This window comes from Stegostoma tigrinum, chromosome 1 (genome assembly GCF_030684315.1).
Source record: "Stegostoma tigrinum isolate sSteTig4 chromosome 1, sSteTig4.hap1, whole genome shotgun sequence".
Classification (NCBI taxonomy): domain Eukaryota; kingdom Metazoa; phylum Chordata; class Chondrichthyes; order Orectolobiformes; family Stegostomatidae; genus Stegostoma; species Stegostoma tigrinum.
Genome location: NC_081354.1, coordinates 842,803 through 861,191, shown reverse-complemented (window position 1 = coordinate 861,191; position 18,389 = coordinate 842,803). Strand labels below are relative to the sequence as shown.

At 44.3% G+C, this 18,389-nt stretch overlaps 1 protein-coding gene across 2 annotated transcripts in view; it reads left to right on the top strand.

Annotated features, from left to right (window-relative positions):
- LOC125465379 (complexin-1) overlaps positions 1-18,389 on the top strand; it is a 185,471-nt gene that overhangs the window by 133,334 nt on the left and 33,748 nt on the right. For both annotated transcript variants that reach the window (XM_048559232.1, XM_048560066.2), the window contains one exon: positions 11,286-11,461. In XM_048559232.1, the coding sequence (XP_048415189.1) occupies positions 11,286-11,461 (176 nt within the window). The remainder of the gene's footprint in view (positions 1-11,285; positions 11,462-18,389) is intronic.

Sequence of the window (18,389 nt, the reverse complement as noted above, 5' to 3'; positions counted from 1 at the left end):
TTGTCCATTCTAGCTAGAAAAACAAAAAGATAAATTATGATTTAAATGGGAAGCAGATTCAAAATGAATCAGGGATCTGTGTGACCCATGTGCATGAATCACAGAAAGTTAGTATGCAGGTATAGCATATAATAGGAAAGGCAAATGAGAATCCTGGTATTTATTGCAAAAGGCCTGAATTGTAATAGTGAAGAAGTGCTGTTAAATTGTGTAAGGTCTTGGTGAGAGTGCACCTGGAATATAGTGTCCAGCACTAGTCTATTTTCCTGAGGAAGAATGGGGCAGCACTAGAAGCAGTTCAGAGGAGGTTCACCAGGTCGATTCCAGGGTTGAAAGAGCTGTCATACAAGGATTGGTTGAGTAGCTTGAATAACAAGAGGGCATGGGTGTCGAGTGAGGGGAAGTATGTTCAAAACTGAGATAAGGAGAAACTACCTCTCTCGGAGGGTTGTGAATCTGTGGAACTCACAGCCCCAGAGTGCAGTGGCGATAGATTCAATGAACAGATTCCAAAAAGAAATAGATATGTTTCTAATGAAAAGCAGGATAAAGGACTACAGCAGCAAAGTAGAGCTGAGACCCAGGTAAGATCAGCATGATCACGTGAAATGGTGGAGTGGCTTTGAAGGACTGAATTGCCTATTCCCGTACCTAATTCCTGTGTTCCTGTGTTCGCTTATTTCCAAGATGACCTTCATTTGCTGGTTGAACAGAATGAAAAATACAAATGGGGGTAGTGGTATGGGGAGTGTGTGGGGTAATGGTGCTGGTGAACGTTAAGGGAGTAGGTGCTGGTGACTGGGGGGAGGTGGGGGTTTGGGGGAAACAGTTGACTACTGTTGGGGAATGATAATGGTGAGCATGGGGCATTGATGCTGCTGAGTGCAGGCCTTTGATAATTATCCGCTTAATAAAGTAATGAAGCCCCATGGGCTTGACACTATATACTAGTTGGTGATTGTCAGTAATATTTAAGGCTTTCTTAGCCCAAGAAACAATAGTGCTGTGATTGTGGAGCACAGACAGACTAAGCTCTGGAATTCCTTTCCAAAACCTCTCTCCCCCTTCATAAAGATGCTCAGTAGAGCTTACTCCATTTCCAACAGGCTATTGGTAAGGTATTGCACAAATGCTACATAGTACAACAGGCTGCAAGCAAATTATCGCATACATTTGTGAATGAGGAAGACATTGGGAAAAGACCAGGTGGGAGGAAGTGAGCCAGTTTGGGTGGCCAAGAATGGGAGAAACTCTCTTCTCTCAACAATGAGTCCTGTCTGTTCACTCCCCCAAAAGCCTGCTCTATCCTTACCTCCCAATCACATCTCCACATTGCCCCCAGCTCCATCCAATCTTGCTTCCCCAGAGCAGTTCTGAAGAAGGGTCACTGGGCTCAAAATGTTAACTTTGTTTTTCTGTCTCCACAGATGTTGCCAGACCTGCTGAGTTTCTCCAGCAATTTCAGATTGTTTTTTCAATAATGCTCTTCCAATGTGCCTTACGAAGCTCTATTATAGGTGCTACATTAATAGAAATGAAGAGCAGTAGAGATTTGGAGAAGCTCGGGGAGGCTATTTCAAAGCTTAGAAAGCTTTGTGAATGATGAAATGATGAAGTGATTGAAATTGGAGCTGCTTAAAGGAATTGCATAAATGCAGACATCCCAGAGGGTAAAGGGATTGGAGAGGAGCACAGAGATAGGAAGGGACAAGCACATGGAGAAATTTGTAAACAAGGATTAGACTTTTGCCAGAGAGAGGGCTGGTACCAGGAGCTAGCAGATGGAGTTTGGAGTGAGGAATGAAAACAATCACTCTGTTCTCCCAATATTTAATTGGAGGGAATTTCCTGGATATTGAATAAGTTGCGTGATAAAGTAACAAAAATGAAGGTGTCAGGGGAGATGTTTTTGAGCTAGAAATGGGCATTGTCCATATATGTGAAAGTTGGCAGCGCTTTGGGATGATGTCACCACAGGACACACTGTCAATGAGAAATAGAGAAAGCTATCAGTGTAAAAGTGGGAAAAAAAAGCCATTCCAAGTGAAAGGATAGTAGGAGCTACCGATGCTGGAGAATCTGAGATAACAAGGTGAAGAGCTGGATGAGCACAGCAGGCCAAGCAGCATCAGAGGAGCAGGAAAGCTGATGTTTCGGGTCTAGACCCTTCTTCAGAAATGGGGAAGGGCAAGGGGATTCTGAAATAAATAGGGAGAGAGGGGGAGGTGGATAGAAAATGGATAGAGAAGCAGATAGGTGGAGAGGAGACAGACAGGTCAAAGAGGCAGGGATGGAGCCTGGAAAGGTGAGTGTAGGTGGGGAGTTAGGGAGGGGATAGGTCAGTCCAGGGAGGACGGACAGGTCAAGGGGGCGGGATGAGGCCGGTAGGTAGGAGATGGGGGTGGGGTTTGAGGTGGGAGGAGGGGAGGGTGGGAGGAAGGACAGGTTAGGAAGGTGGGGATGAGCTGGGCTGGTTTTGGGTTGCGGTGGGGGGAAGGGAGATTTTGAAGCTGGTGAAGTCCACATTGATACCATTGGGCTGCAGGGTTCCCAAGCAAAATATGAGTTGCTGTTCCTGCAACCTTCGGGTGGCATCATTATGACATTGCAGGAGGCCCAGGATGGACATGTCATCTAAGGAATGGGAGGGGGAGTTGAAATGGTTCGCGACTGGGAGGTGCAGTTGTTTATTGCGAACCGAGTGTAGGTGTTCTACAATGCGGTCCCCAAGCCTCTGCTTGGTTTCCCTAATGTCAAGGAGGCCGCAACGGGAACAGCGGATGCAGTATACCACATTAGCAGATGTGCAGGTGAACATCTGTTTGATGTGGAAAGTCATCTTGGGGCCTGGGATGGGAGTGAGGGGGGAGGTGTAGAGGCAGGTGTAGCACTTCCTGCGGTTGCAGAGAAAAGTGCCGGGTGTGGTGGGGCTAGTGGGGAGTGTGGAGTGGACAAGGGAGGCCCGGAGAGAGTGGTCTCTCCGGGAGGCAGATAAAGGTGGGGATGGAAAAATGTCTTTGGTGTTGGGGTCGGATTGCAGATGGCGGAAGTGTCAGAGTGTTGGATCTGGAGGTTAGCGGGGTGGTATGTGCGGACGAGGGGGATTCTGTTTTGGTTGTTATTGTGGGGAGGGGGTGTGAGAGATGAATTGCAGGAGACACGGTCAAGGGTGTTCTTGACCACTGCGGGGGGGATATTGCAGTCCTTGAAAAACGAGGGCATCTGGGATATCCAGGAGTGGAATGCCTCATGCCAGGAGCAGATGCGGTGGAGGTGAATGAATTGGTAACAGGAGATGGCATTTTTGCAGGAAGGTGGGTGGGAGGAGGTGTACTCCAGTTAGCTGTGGGAGTCGGTAGGGTTGTAATGGATATCGGTTTCCAGGTGGTTGCCCGAGATAGAAAAGTTCCAAGTGAAACCTGATTACCTTTAGTTAGATACAAGTTGGGCAGGTGATAGTGGAGAGGAATTCTCTTTCACCACATTCAGTGATGGCTCAGTGGTTTTAGCCGAGGTTGGATATGACTATTGCTTATAATATTTTATTGGTTCGCCTGCTACATCATTGGTAAAGGTGTGTGCTTCACAAACTACAGAACATTGAAATAACCGAAACGTATTCCATTACGTCCCTCTGATAACGAAAATTTATTTTCTCAGTGTTAGTTTTCACTCAACACAGTTTTCATCAACATCTTTTGAAAAAGAATCCTGCAAGAATGCTATTTTCCCTTTTGTTGAGAAAAATGACTTTAGGTTTGTTCCCTATGTAAGACTATCATTTTCATATCACTCCTTACTGTAAGATGGTTGTTAAGCTAACTGATTCACAGCATCTTACAGCATAGGAAAAGTCTATTTATTTGGTTGCTGTTACGTATTGGATAGTTCCCAACATTGTAAACTTTCTCGAGATCCTTCTGCAGTTTGATCAGCTATAAGGACAGTGTGATGTGATGGTAATAAAAGTAAAATGGCTTAAAAATGGTGAGCAGTAGGTACTTGATACAGATACAAAGTGGAAAATATAAAGAATGAAGAAAGGGAGTGATGGTAGTATTGATTAGGGAAGACATTGTAGTGTTGGCAAGTGAAGATGCCTTGAGAAGACAAAATCTGTTTTGATAGAGTTGAGAAACATAAGTGGACTATTTCCTACTGGGAATACTCTATAGGCCAGTAAGTAGATAGATGGAGAGAGAGGAGAACAAATCTGTAGGAAAATCACAAAGGTGTTCCAGAACTATATAGTGGTAATGCTGGGGGACTTTCAATCACTGGGATTTGGATAATGATAACAGGGAAAAGAGACTGAGGAATTTCTGAAATGTTCTCTTTACCAGTATCTTTTTTTTCAACAATGTAGGGGGCATTGCTGGATGTGGTTCTGGGAAGTAAGATGGGCTAAGTAGAGCAAATGTTTGTGGCAGAATACACAGAGTGATTATCAGTGGCATAAGGTTTAAGTTATGAGAAGTACAAGGAATAATTTAATGCAGAATTTTGAAATTGGAAGAGGTCTAACTTAAAAAAATAAAAATAAAACGTGCACAAAGACTAATGAGAAAACTTGTAATGCAACAACGGTTGATCTATAAAGAAGAGATGCTTTGAGTACAGGATAGGTACTGTTGAATAAGGTTCAAAGGTAAGGGAACCAAAACCAGGGTCCCTGAATGACATTGGAAATAGAAAGTATATTGAAATAGAAAAAGAGGTGGTGTGATATCTGTTAGGTGAATTCTTCAAGCAAGTACCAAGCCAAATATAAGACAAAAGTGTGGAATGAAAGAGAATGTGAATAGAATGACAATTAATAGAAAGGAAACTCAAGAATCTTCTACTAGCACCTAAATAGTAAGTTGATGGTAAGAGATATTGTTCTATTGAAGTATACCCCTTTATAATCTGTAAAAGATCAAAAAAGACTGTTATATTTTAAAAAGCGCAAAAGAGAAACATCCTCATTGGCTTATGGTCTGAAAAACAAAAGGTACAAGCTGATGAATATTCACAGTCCACTGGGTTTCTTTCTGACAAAATAAAATCGCTGACAGATGTAGACTGATCGACAATCTGAAAACAAGTTTTAGTTTGGATGGAAATCAAGTTAGTATCATGTTTTGGAAAGTACTCATAGTTCAGCTTCTGAGATAATGGGAACTGCAGATGCTGGAGAATCCAAGATAACAAGGTGTGGAGCTGGATGTACACAGCAGGCCAAGCAGTATCTTAGGAGCACAAGGTGATTCCTGGGGTCACCTGCTTTGGGACCAACACAGCTCCTGTCTATACTGCCGCAACAAATAGCTTCCTTTGGGAAAATCTACTCCATTGTCTCCAGTACTACTCTGCATTTTAGGAATGATATGAGGGCCATTGAGAGGGGGAAGATGAGATTTACTGGGATGATTCAAGAGACAGAAGATTTGTGGTACTGTTTTCATTTCTGGCATTTTCCTGTTTGGAGCAAAGCAGTTGAAGGGGGATTTGTTAGGTATATAGATGGAAAGTGATGGAGAAACTCAGCAGATTTGTCAGCAACTGTGCAGGCAGAAACAGAGTTTTAATTTTGAATCCAACGTGTCTTCTAGAGAACACACAGCTCATACAGCATGTGAACTCACAGTGAGTGGGAATGACTGGATTACAATGCGAGTATCACAATGACACAGGCTCAGTACAGACTGAGGAAGTGCTACACTGTGTGACGGTCAATGCTGCGGGAGTGCCGCACTGTTATAGGGTCTGTGCTGAGGGAGCGCCGCGCTATCGGAGGGTCAGTGCTGAGGGAGCGGGCACTGTCGGAGGGTCAGTGCAGAGGGAGCGCCGCACTGTCGGAGGGTCAGTGCTGAGGGAGTGCTGCGCTGTCGGAGGGTCAGTGCTGAGGGAGTGCCGCGCTGTCATAGGGTCAGTGCTGAGGGAGTGCCGCGCTGTCAGAGGGTCAGTGCTGAGGGAGTGCCGCACTGTCGGAGGGTCAGTGCTGAGGGAGTGCCGCACTGCCGGAGGGTCAGTGCTGAGGGGGCGCGGCACTGTCGGAGGGTCAGTGCTGAGGGAGCGTCTCACTGTCAGAGGGTCAGTGCTGAGGGAACGCTGCACTGTTGGAGGGTCAGTGCTGAGGGAACGCCGCACTGTTGGAGGGTCAGTGCTCAGGGAGCGCCGCACTGTTGGAGGGCAGTGCTGAGGGAGCGCTGCACTGTCGGAGGGTCAGTGCTGAGGGGGCGCCGCACTGTCAGAGGGTCAGTGCTGAGGGAGTGCCGCACTGTCAGAGGGTCAGTGCTGAGGGAGTGGGCACTGTCAGAGGGTCAGTGCTGAGGGAGTGCTGACTAATTGGAGGTCAGTGCTGAGGATATTCAAGGGTTGTGGAGAAAGGGCAGGAAAGTTGGATCAACCACGATTCTATTGATGAGCATTGCAGGCTCAAGGGGCCAAATGGCCTAATGTTCCTATGGTCTTATATTGCTGGAACAGATAGGACTTGAACCTCGGCCTTCTGGCCCAGGAGTAGGGATACTGCTGTTACACCACAAGAGTCCAAGTTCTGTAATTAATAATGATTTACAAATTAACCTGTGAGAGATGTTATTGCACACCTCTGGATGTGATGGGATTTGAACCCAGGTCTCCTAACTCGGTGAAAAGGACTCTACCACTGTGCCACAACAGTAGCTAAGCTTAAGTGATCTACACACTCTGGATCTACTGTTCACAGCTTGATATTATTTACTTGAAGGTACAAACCACTGTCAACAAGTTCTGCAGCTATTGTCTCAGGCTGTTTACTTTGTGAATGTTTCTTCCAAATATAAAATGAGTGAAGAATCCATGCTCTGGTGGTCTTGTTTCAAAGGCACTTTATTTTTAATATTACTTGGAGGATTTATGTTTTGAAGGATGGTGTGCATGTGTGCATGTGTTTACATCTATGTTCTGGGGATATTTTGAGATATAAGCGTTTATATTTCTCTATTACTAATGGTATGTTCATCAATTGTCACATTTTTTATTGAACTCATTTTATTTTGATTATAATAAATACAATAATGGGTTTTAAAGACCTCAGTGATTAGATCCTTCTGTATAAAACTAATGCAGATAAGCTAATTAGTTAGCACCTTGGTAACTGGAAAAAGTATTTTATCCTGTGAACTACTGAGTAGTGAGAGTAACAGTACATTCCTCAACCCTTGGTTATAACAATATAGAATAAACAAATTTCAGCAGATGATATCTGACAACTACCTTATCCAGCTCTTGCTTTTATCATTACCTTAGAAATATAATTCTATCCATTAACTCCATCTACACTTCACACTGAATCAGGAAACAAACATAATCAAAGACCTCTCCTACCCTGGTTATACTCTCTTCCACACTCTTCTGTCAAGCAGAAGATTTATAAGTTTAAATATACATACGAACAGGTTTAAGAACAGCTTCTTCCCCACTGTTATCAGAGTTTTGAACAGACCTGTCAAATGTTAATTTTGATCTCTCTCTGCACCTTTTCTGAGGCTGCAACACTGTATACTGTACTCTGTTCTGCTACCCTGATGCACTTTGCATGGTTTAATCTGCCTGTATTGCATGCAAAACAATACTTTTCACTGTATCTCAGTACATGTGACCACAATATATCAGTCAAATATTTTAGAAGGACAAGTATGGGATAACACTGGGGAAGGAAACAAGTTACGGGAGAGAAAATCAAGTGCTGTGGTATTTTTGGTAATTCAAGCTAAAATGATTCTGTTAGCTTTTTCTCTTCGATGACACTAGGCTGTGAGACGAGAAGTGCACATTTACTGACCAATTAAGCTGTTGAGCAAATACTTTCCAGTGAAAATATATACAGTGAAAGATGATCATCAGTTAAAATGCAAAAAGATTTCTTTGGGATACTAAACATTCACCAAATGTTCGACGTCAAGGTAGATGTCTCTCAACAGACTTGTCAGCACCAGGAAGTGTGTCAAGGACAAAAGTTAATTTGCTGCACTCAATTCTAACTTAAAATAAGGTTGGTTATCTGCCTGCTCTTTCTCCTAAGTTAGAGGTTGCAAATTCAATAAAGAACCAAAAGAACTGCGGATGCTGTAAATCAGGAACAAAAACAAAGTTGCTGGAGTAGCTCAGCAGGTCTGGCAGCATCTGTGGAAGAGAAAAAAAAATTAACATTTCGGATTCTGAGGAAGGGTGACCGGAACTGAAACGTTAACTCTTTTTTTCTCCTCCACAGATGCTGCCAGACCTGCTGAGCTTTTCCAGCAACTTTGTTTTTGTTGCAAATTCAATCTTCAGTCCAACCCTTTAAACTCCTGCTACCACAATGCTACAGCAAGTGAATGCATTTTCATATGCATCTGGGGCAGAAAGCCAAATAACCATATTCGAGCCTGCATCACGCTGTGCCTGTTTTTGGTTGGTCACCGTCTCATAGAGTCACTGAGTCAACCAGCACAGAAACAGACCCTTTGGTCCAACTCACCGTTGCTAACCAGGCATCCCAAACTGACATTGTCCCATTTGCCAGCATTTGGCCCGTATCCCTCTAAATGTTTCTTATTCATATACCCATCCAGATGTCTTCTAAATGTTGTTATTGTACCCATCTCTAGCACCTCCTCTGGCAGCTAATTCCATATATACATCACCCTCTGCATGAAAACATTACCCTCAGGGCATTTTTAAGTTGTTCCCCTCTCACCTTCAACCTATGCCCCTCTAGTTTTGGACTCCCCCACCCGAGGGAAAAGACCTTTTCTATTCACCCTGCCCATGCCCCTCAGGATTTTACAAACCTCTATAATGTCACCCTCAAATGCCATAGAATGTAACCATTTGCAGAGCGTCTAGTAAGAGAATACAGCAAACAGCAAACCCATGGCTGCAATTGTCATAAGAAGAGAATGCTGGAGAAACAGAGGCCTGGCAGTGGAGAGAGAAACAGTTAATATTTTAGATTTTGAATTTGAATAATGCCCATTAATTTCAGTGAAGGAATTGGAAGTAAAATTCCACTTTACTGAATAATTTTAAAATCCCAATTCATATTCTACTTCTGGTGTCACATATTGTTGCCATTATTTTACGTAGAGGTTTCATTTCTGAGCAGCCAATTCTGCACATGTCCTTGCAGTGCTCCACCTAGAGGTGGCATTGGCCTTAAGCACAGTCTTCAGAAAATGGAGATAATGAGGTGTAGTGCTGGAGGAACACAGCAGGCCAAGCAGCATCAGAGGAGCAGGAAGGCTGACGTTTCAGGTCTGGACCCTTCTTTAGAGAAAAACAAAATTCTCTTCAGAAAATGGAATTATGGTGGTGAAGGGGTGATCTCTACAATGTCTGACTTACAAACACGGTCCCACACAGGGATGTAATTTTAAAGACCCAACCTATGAACATTTCCTGTACTTACAAGCAGCTGTTTTATATTGTCCTACATTGTGTTCGACTTGGATACAAATCAACTTGCAAATGGACTCCAGAATTGCAACTCAGGGATTGTCTGTACATGCAAATAGAACCTTTCAACCAGCAAATATCCCAAAGTGCATTACAGTCAGTTATGGTATTTTTGAAATAACCCTTAATTAATCCTGTAAAAATGTTTTGGCCTCAATCATTTTTTGTTGAAGAGCTCTTGAACAATCATTATTCAGCAGTGAGGGAGACGATTGTTTAATGATCTTCTAAGAACATAGAACATAGAACAAAACAGCGCAGAACAGGCCCTTCGGCCCTCGATGTTGCACTGACCTGTGAGCTAATCTAGCCCATCCCTCTACACTATCCCATAGTGTTTTGTTTATTGTTGGAACATGAGCATCACTAGCAAAGCTAGTATTTGTAGCCCATCCGTAATTACCCCAGGGGCAAGTAGCTGGTGACCCACCTTCGAAACTGCCGCAATCTAATTGGTTAGATACACCCACAGTGGCATTCAGGAGGTAATTCCACAATTTTGACCCAGCAGCATGGAAACTGCATTATAGTTCCAGGTCAGGATGGTGTGTGATTAAAGAGAATTTCTAAGGTAATGGCATCCCCATGAACCTGCTGCCCTTGTTGTTCTGAGTGGTAGTTCTCAGTGTTTAGAAGGTAGTATTGAAGAATTGTTGTGAGCTACTGCGTTCCGTAAACGGTACACACTGCAGCCATTATGCACCAGCAGTGGATTAAGAGAGAGGATTAATCAGTGACATATTTATAACAAAGGCCATTCAGCCCCTCAAACCTCCCATGCCATGCAATACGATCATGGCAGATCCTCTATCTCAATAGCATATTCGCATTTTCTCCCCATACCCCTTGATGCCTTGAAAATCTAGAATGGTATCTGTCTCTTTCTTGAATATACTAAGTGCTCTCTCCCGTTTTCTGTGGTAGAGGATTTCACAGGTTCACTACCCTTTCAAGCCAGAAACTATTACTCATGTGAGTCCCAAATGATCCACTCTGTATCCTGAGACTGGGCCCCCTGGTTCTAGACTCCCCAGCCAGAGAAAACATCCTCCCTGCATCTAGTCTGTCCAGCCTTGTTAGAATTTTATATGTTTAATCAGATCCCATTCCATCCTTAAAACTCTAGTGAATACAGGCCCAGTTGAATCAAGCTCTCTTCATAGCCCAGTCAAGTTCTATTGTACTTCCTCTTGACAATTCTATCCTTTCACAGGTTGAGAGACCTGTACTGCATACATTACCTTCACTATGGTCCTGTATCACTGCTTTAACATCAAACAGGGTGTGGTGCAATATTGTTGAATAAAACCTTTTTGGCTTTATCAATAAGCTCAGTCAATAATTGTGGAATTTCCTTCAGATTTCTTCAGACACTAATAGGGTCTGACCTTAATTCTGTTCAAATGGATGGGTTTTCAGCAAATTGAAATCATATCTCTTGTTTTCTAAATAGACAGAACTCTTGTGAGGCCCAGCTGAAAGCTCTAGTTAGGTTCTACAATGCTGGTACAAACCAGGTGGTCCATTAGACTAATGAGATAAATTGTCATAATCTGAGCATTACTGACCAGAGTTTAGTCCGTACCACAAATAGTACCCAGCGTGGATCCATCTACAGAACACTGTAGGTAACGCTGTATTTGAAACGAACAGCATGAGAGGAAGCTGGGTTCCACAAGAGCTGTTACTTCATTCTGTGCTTTGTCCTACAAATGTTTAACTCTCATAATGTGAATGCATCCTGTGTAAACTATTAGAGGAGAGTGTTTTCTGGTGAATAATCCCCTAACTCTGTTCATTACATCACACCACAAATTTAGGAGCCACCAAAGACATGGGAAAAATGTTGGGTGGTGATGAAGAGAAGGATCCAGATGCTGAGAAAAAGGAAGAAGAAAGATTAGAAGCTATTCGACAAGCGGAGGAAGAACGTGCAGGAAAATATGCAAAAATGGAGGCTGAACGGGAAGTAATGCGACAAGGAATCCGTGATAAGGTGAGCAGTCAGTTTCCTGGAGGAAAAAGTGTCAATGACCACTTACATAACTACATGAAACTGTTGCTTATTTAATTTAGTGACAGAGTAGGTAAATTGCTGATAATTGTTGAATTTATATTCAGGCTAACCCTCAAACTGTGGCTGTTATGGTGCAGCAGTAATGCACCTATCTCTGTTCCAGGAGGACTGGGACAAGTCCCTTTTGCTCCAGAGATTTGTCATAACACATCTGGATACAATGTCTGTAGAATTAGTAGTAGTGCCTTGATATGGGTTAAGCTGCTGGAGATTTGATAAACAAGACTCATCTTTCTTTACAGTCTCACACTCTAAAAATAGGTTTTTTCACAAAGTTCCTCATCAATCCCCTGTGATCCATAACAATTCAGAAAATATGGCACTCTGTAAGTTTATTCACTTTGTTTTGCCTTGCATGTTACTTTCTGTCCTTTCACCTTGTTGTTGATTCACTCACTATATCAACTGTCATGTTGCTATTGAGTCCACAGAAGTGTTTATGTGTGAATGTGATGCCAATCAAGCGGCTGCTTTGTCCTGGATGGTGTCAAGCTTCTTGAGTGTTGTTGGAGCTGCACTCATCCAGGCAAGTGGGGAGTATTCCATCACATTCCCGACATGTGCTTTGTAGATGGTGGACAGGGTTTTGGGAGGACAGTTATTCACTTCAGAATTTCTAGCCTCTGACCTGCTAGCCTTTGTAATTATGAGGCTAGTCCAGCTCAGTTTCTGGTCAATGATAACTCCTAAAATGTTGATAGTAAGGATACAATGATAGTAATGCCATTGAATGCCAAGGGGCAATGGTTAGAATCTGGGATGGTTTTTGACTGGCATTTATATGGCATGAATGTTACTTGCTATGTGTCAGCCTAATGTTGGATAATGCCCAGGTCTTGTACCATTTGAACATGGACTGCTTCAGTGTCTAAGGAGTCGCGAATGGTACTGAACACTGTACAATCATAGTGAACGTCCCCACTTCTGACCTTATGATGGAGGGAAGGTCATTGATGAAGCAGCTGAAGATGGTTGGGTCTAAAACACTACCCTGAGGAACTCCTGCAGAGATGTCCTGGAGCTGAGATGACTGACCCCCACTGACCACAACCTTCCTTCTTTGTGCCAGGTATGACTCCAACCAGTAGAGAGTTTACCCCCAATCTCCATTCACTCCAGGTTTGACAGGGCTCCTTCATGCCACACTCAGTCAAATGTGGCCTTGATGTCAAGGGCTATCACTCTCACTGGAATTCAGCTCTTTTGTCCATGTTTGAACCAAGGCTGTTATGGGGTCAGGAGCTGAGTGGCCCTGGTGGAACCCAAACTGGACATCACTGAGCAGGTTATTGCTGAGTAGGTGCTGCTTGATAGCGCTGTTACTGACACCTTCCATCACTTTACTGATGATTGAGAGTAGACTGATGGGGTGGTAATTTGTTGGGTTGGATTTGTCCTGCCTTTTATGTACATGACATACCTGGGCAATTTCCTACATTGTTGACTAGATGCCAGTGTTGTGACTGTACTGGAAGAGCTTGGGTAGGGGCTGGCAAGTTCTGGAGCACAAGTCTTCAGAATTACAACTGGAATATTTCTAGTGCACTTTGAAGTTTACAGCGCTGTGTAGTTATCTTGAAAACACATTCCTCGATATCCTTCCCATTGCACTGTATTATTGTATACACCGTGTACATCACACAGCAAGAACTGGGATTACACACCTCACATACCTTACTTCTTGCCAAATCAATTCTGTCCTTGAAACTTCTAAAACATCTTCTTTCTCATTTACCAAAAACTTCAACCTTCCTACTTTATTTCCTTTACTATCTTTATGAACACCTTGTAACCAGGAATATTACTTACTCAGATCTACCCTTCCTTAAGCCTGGTCTCCATTATTGCCACATCATTATGACCCTACAAGGCAAATTGTGCTTGTCATTGCCTAATCTTATCAACTATTCGCTATGCATTCATAGAACATAGAACATAGAACATAGAACAGTACAGCACAGAACAGGCCCTTCAGCCCACAATGTTGTGCCGACCATTGATCCTCATGGATGCACCCTAAAATTTCTGTGACCATATGCATGTCCAGCAGTCTCTTAAATGACCCCAATGACCTTGCTTCCACAACTGCTGCTGGCAACGCATTCCATGCTCTCACAACTCTCTGCGTAAAGAACCTGCCTCTGACATCCCCTCTATACTTTCCACCAACCAGCTTAAAACTATGACCCCTCGTGCTAGCCATTTCTGCCCTGGGAAATAGTCTCTGGCTATCGACTCTATCTATGCCTCTCATTATCTTGTATACCTCAATTAGGTCCCCTCTCCTCCTCCTTTTCTCCAATGAAAAGAGACCGAGCTCAGTCAACCTCTCTTCATAAGATAAGCCCTCCAGTCCAGGCAGCATCCTGGTAAACCTCCTCTGAACCCTCTCCAAAGCATCCACATCTTTCCTATAATAGGGCGCCCAGAACTGGACGCAGTATTCCAAGTGCGGTCTAACCAAAGTTTTATAGAGCTGCAACAAGATCTCACGACTCTTAAACTCAATCCCCCTGTTAATGAAAGCCAAAACACCATATGCTTTCTTAACAACCCTGTCCACTTGGGTGGCCATTTTAAGGGATCTATGTATCTGCACACCAAGATCCCTCTGTTCCTCCACGCTGCCAAGAATCCTATCCTTAATCCTGTACTCAGCTTTCAAATTCGACCTTCCAAAATGCATCACCTCGCATTTATCCAGGTTGAACTCCATCTGCCACCTCTCAGCCCATCTCTGCATCCTGTCAATGTCCCGCTGCAGCCTACAACAGCCCTCTACACTGTCAACGACACCTCCGACCTTTGTGTCGTCTGCAAACTTGCTGACCCATCCTTCAATTCCCTCGTCCAAGTCATTAATAAAAATTACAAACAGTAGAGGCCCAAGGACAGAGCCCTGTGGAACCCCACTCACCACTGACTTCCAGGCAGAATATTTTCCTTCTACTACCACTCGCTGTCTTCTGTTGGCCAGCCAATTCTGTATCCAAGCAGCTAAGTTCCCCTGTATCCCATTCCTCCTGACCTTCTGAATGAGCCTTCCATGGGGAACCTTATCAAATGCCTTACTGAAGTCCATATACACCACATCCACAGCTTGACCCTCATCAACCTTACTAGTCACATCCTCAAAAAACTCGATAAGGTTTGTAAGGCATGACCTACCCCTCACAAAGCCGTGTTGACTGTATTTGATCAAGCCATGCTCTTCCAGATGGTCATAAATCTTATCCCTCAGAATCCTTTCTAACACCTTGCAGACGACAGACGTGAGACTTACCGGTCTATAATTGCCGGGGATTTCCCTATTTCCTTTCTTGAAGAGAGGAACTACATTTGCCTCTCTCCAGTCCTCAGGTACGACTCCAGTGGAGAGCGAGGATGCAAAGATCTTCGCAAGTGGCGAAGCAATTGCATTTCTCGCTTCCCAAAGCAGCCGAGGACAAATCTGATCCGGGCCTGGCGACTTGTCAATCTTAATGTTTGACAAAATTTTCAGTACATCAGCTTCCTCTATCTCTATCCATTCCAGCATGCACACCTGCTCTTCAAAGGTTTCATTCACTACACAGGTCGTTTCTTTCGTAAAGACAGAAGCAAAAAACTCATTTAGGGCTTCCCCTACCTCCTCAGGCTCCACACACAAGTTCCCTATGCTATCCCTGATCGGCCCTACTCTTTCTTTGACCATTCTCTTATTCCTCACGTAAGTGTAAAATGCCTTTGTGTTTTCCCGGATTCCTTCTGCCAAGCCTTTCTCGTGCCCCCTCCTGGCTCTCCTCAGACCATTTTTGAGCTCCTTCCTTGCCTGCATGTAATCCTCTCTAGCTGAACTTGACCCTAGCTTCCTCCACCTTATGTAAGCTACCTTCTTCCTTTTCACTAGAAGCTCCACCGCTCTCGTCATCCAAGGTTCCTTTATCTTACCCCGTCTTGCCTGTCTCAGAGGGACATATTTACTCATCACTCCCAACAACTGTTCCTTAAACCATCTCCACATGTCTATAGTTCCCTTACCATGGAACAACTGCTCCCAGTCCATGCTTCCTAACTCGTGTCTAATCGCATCATAGTTTCCTCTTCCCCAATTAAATATCCTCCCATTCTGCCTAATCCTCTCCTTCTCCATAGCTATGTAGAATGAGAGAGTGTTATGGTCACTATCACCAAAATGCTCTCCCACCACAAGATCTGATACCTGCCCCGGCTCGTTTCCGAGCACCAAGTCTAGAATGGCCTCTCCCCTCGTCGGCCTGTCAACGTACTGCGTTAGGAAACCCTCCTGAACACACCTTACAAAAACAGCTCCATTCAAATCTTCTGCTCGAAGGAGGTTCCAATCAATATTAGGAAAGTTAAAGTCACATGTATGTACATGCAGTGTAACTCTGAATTTGAATGTGTTACCTTCTCCCTATTCTCTGTTTATGTTGTCTGCCTCTCTCAGCATTTTGTCACTGTAGGCTTACTTTCTGATGTTCTCTCCTAGTTCGTACATCCCTGCAGAGTTACTCCCCAACTGCTGAAGCGAAATCCTCTGTCAGGAACTCTGTTCCAGTTCTGTTGAGAAGTAATCCATGCGGTGTGCACAGGTGCCACAGAAACACAGAAACTAGAAGCAGGAGTAGGCCATTCAGCCCTTGAGCCTGATCTGCCATTCAATATGATGATGTATCAGAGGACTCTGTTTCTGCTTTCTCTCCAAACCCTTTGATCCCTTTAGCCCAAAGAACTAAATGTAAGTTTTTCTAAGTCCAGTGCTTTGGCTTCAATCATTTTCTGTGGCAGAGAATTCCACAGGCACATTACTTTCTAATAGCACGGTAGCTCAGTGGTTAGCTCTGCTGCCTCACAATGGCAGGGACCTGGCCATGGTAAATTGCCCATAGTGTCCGGGAATCTGTAGGTTAGTGGATTAGTCCTGGAAAATGGGGGGTCACAGGGAGAGGGGAGTCTGGGTGAAATTCTCTTTGGAAATTTGTTGTGGACCTATTGGGCTGCATGGTTTGTTTCCATACTGTAGGGATTCTATGAAAGACATTTTAGAAAGAACCACTAATGCTAATGATGCTTACATCCTATAAACAAATGTAAAACATGCCATCTTTATCCAGCTACTCTTCTTCCAGCAATCTCTTCATAGAATCCCTACAGAGTAGAAGCAGGCTATTCACACCATCCAGTCCACACCAGTCTTCCAAAGAGCATCCCAACCATACCCACCCCCCTCCCCTATCCCTGTATTCCTGCATTTCCCATGGCCAATCCACCCAGCCTGCACAACCCTGAACACTATGGGCAATTTAGCATGGCCGATCCACCCTAATCTGCACATCTTTGGACTGTGGAAGGAAACTGGAGCACGCAGAGGAAACCCACGCAGACACGGGGAGAATGTGCACACTCCACACAGTTGCCTGAGGCTAGAATTGACCCCGGGTCCCTGGTTCTGTGAGGCAGCAGTGCTAACCACTGAACCACCGTGCTGCCCACATTTTCATTTTGAAGATGTAATTCCTGTTTTCAAATTCACGTATAAACTTGTTAATCCACATCTCCACATTCATCTGGATCCACAATCCTCCAGATATCTGCAGTTCTGTAATTCATGCCTTTGTACTATTTGACTATTTTCACCATTGGTGGCCTTCCCTGCAGTGTCCAGTCCACATGCTCTGAAATACCTCCATAAATCTGACAAATTCTCTCGCCTCCTTTAAGACATACTTTAAGATTTAGATTTAGATTTTATTATCGCGTGAACTCAAGTACAGAAGTACAGGATTACAGTGAAAATTATATCATGTCACCTCACAAGGCACCATCTTAGGTACAAAGTAGTAAAAGAAACAAATTCTAAAAAGTTAACTGTTACCTTCATAGAATAAGTAGAAAAATGAAAATACAGGTAATACTTAACATTACAACTTAACACCTTCTTACTATAAAGTAGAAAGATAAAGGAATAAAGTTAAAAGTTCAACAGTCTGAGTCCTCCATATAGCTTGCTCTCTGGGAGACCTCAGCTGCCTGTTCTTGCCACCACCACCGATAACCAGGGACATCCCTCACTGTTCCTGCACTGGACCATGATGCCATCACTGCTGCTGATGCTGTCACCTTTCCGATCTCCTCCTGCTGCCTCTAGAACATGCCCAGGCAGGACCCACTCGCACGCTGAGATATCACTCTGCCAGGCCTAGACTGAAATACTGCCAAGAGACCACCATGGGCTGCTGAGAAACCAGGCAGAGAGACCACCACGCTGGCCCGAGAGATTGCACACCAAGCCAAGAGACTGCAATGGGCCGTCAAGAGACCAGGCCGAGAGACTGCCACAGCTTCTGAGAGACCAGACCGAGAGACCGTCACAGCTTCTGAGAGACCAGGCCGAGAGACCGCCACAGCTTCTGAGAGACCAGGCCGAGAGACCGCCACAGCTTCTGAGAGACCAGGCCGAGAGACCGTCACAGCTTCTGAGAGACCCGGCCGAGATACTGCCATAGCTTCTGAGAGACCAGGCCGAGACACTGTCACAGCTTCTGAGAGACCAGGCCAAGACAGTGCCACAGCTTCTGAGAGACCAGGCCGAGATACTGCCACAGCTTCTGAGAGACCAGGCTGAGACACTGCCATGCTGGGTTGAGAGACAACCACGTGTTGCTGAGAGATCCAGCTGAGAGACAACCATGGGCTGGGCTGAAGATAACCCTTTTCTGATGAAGGGCCTAGGCCCAAAACGTCAGCTTTCCTGCTCCTAAGATGCTGCTTGACCTGCTGTGTTCATCCAGCTCCACGCTTTGTTATCTCGGATTCTCCAGCATCTGCAGTTCCCATTATCTCT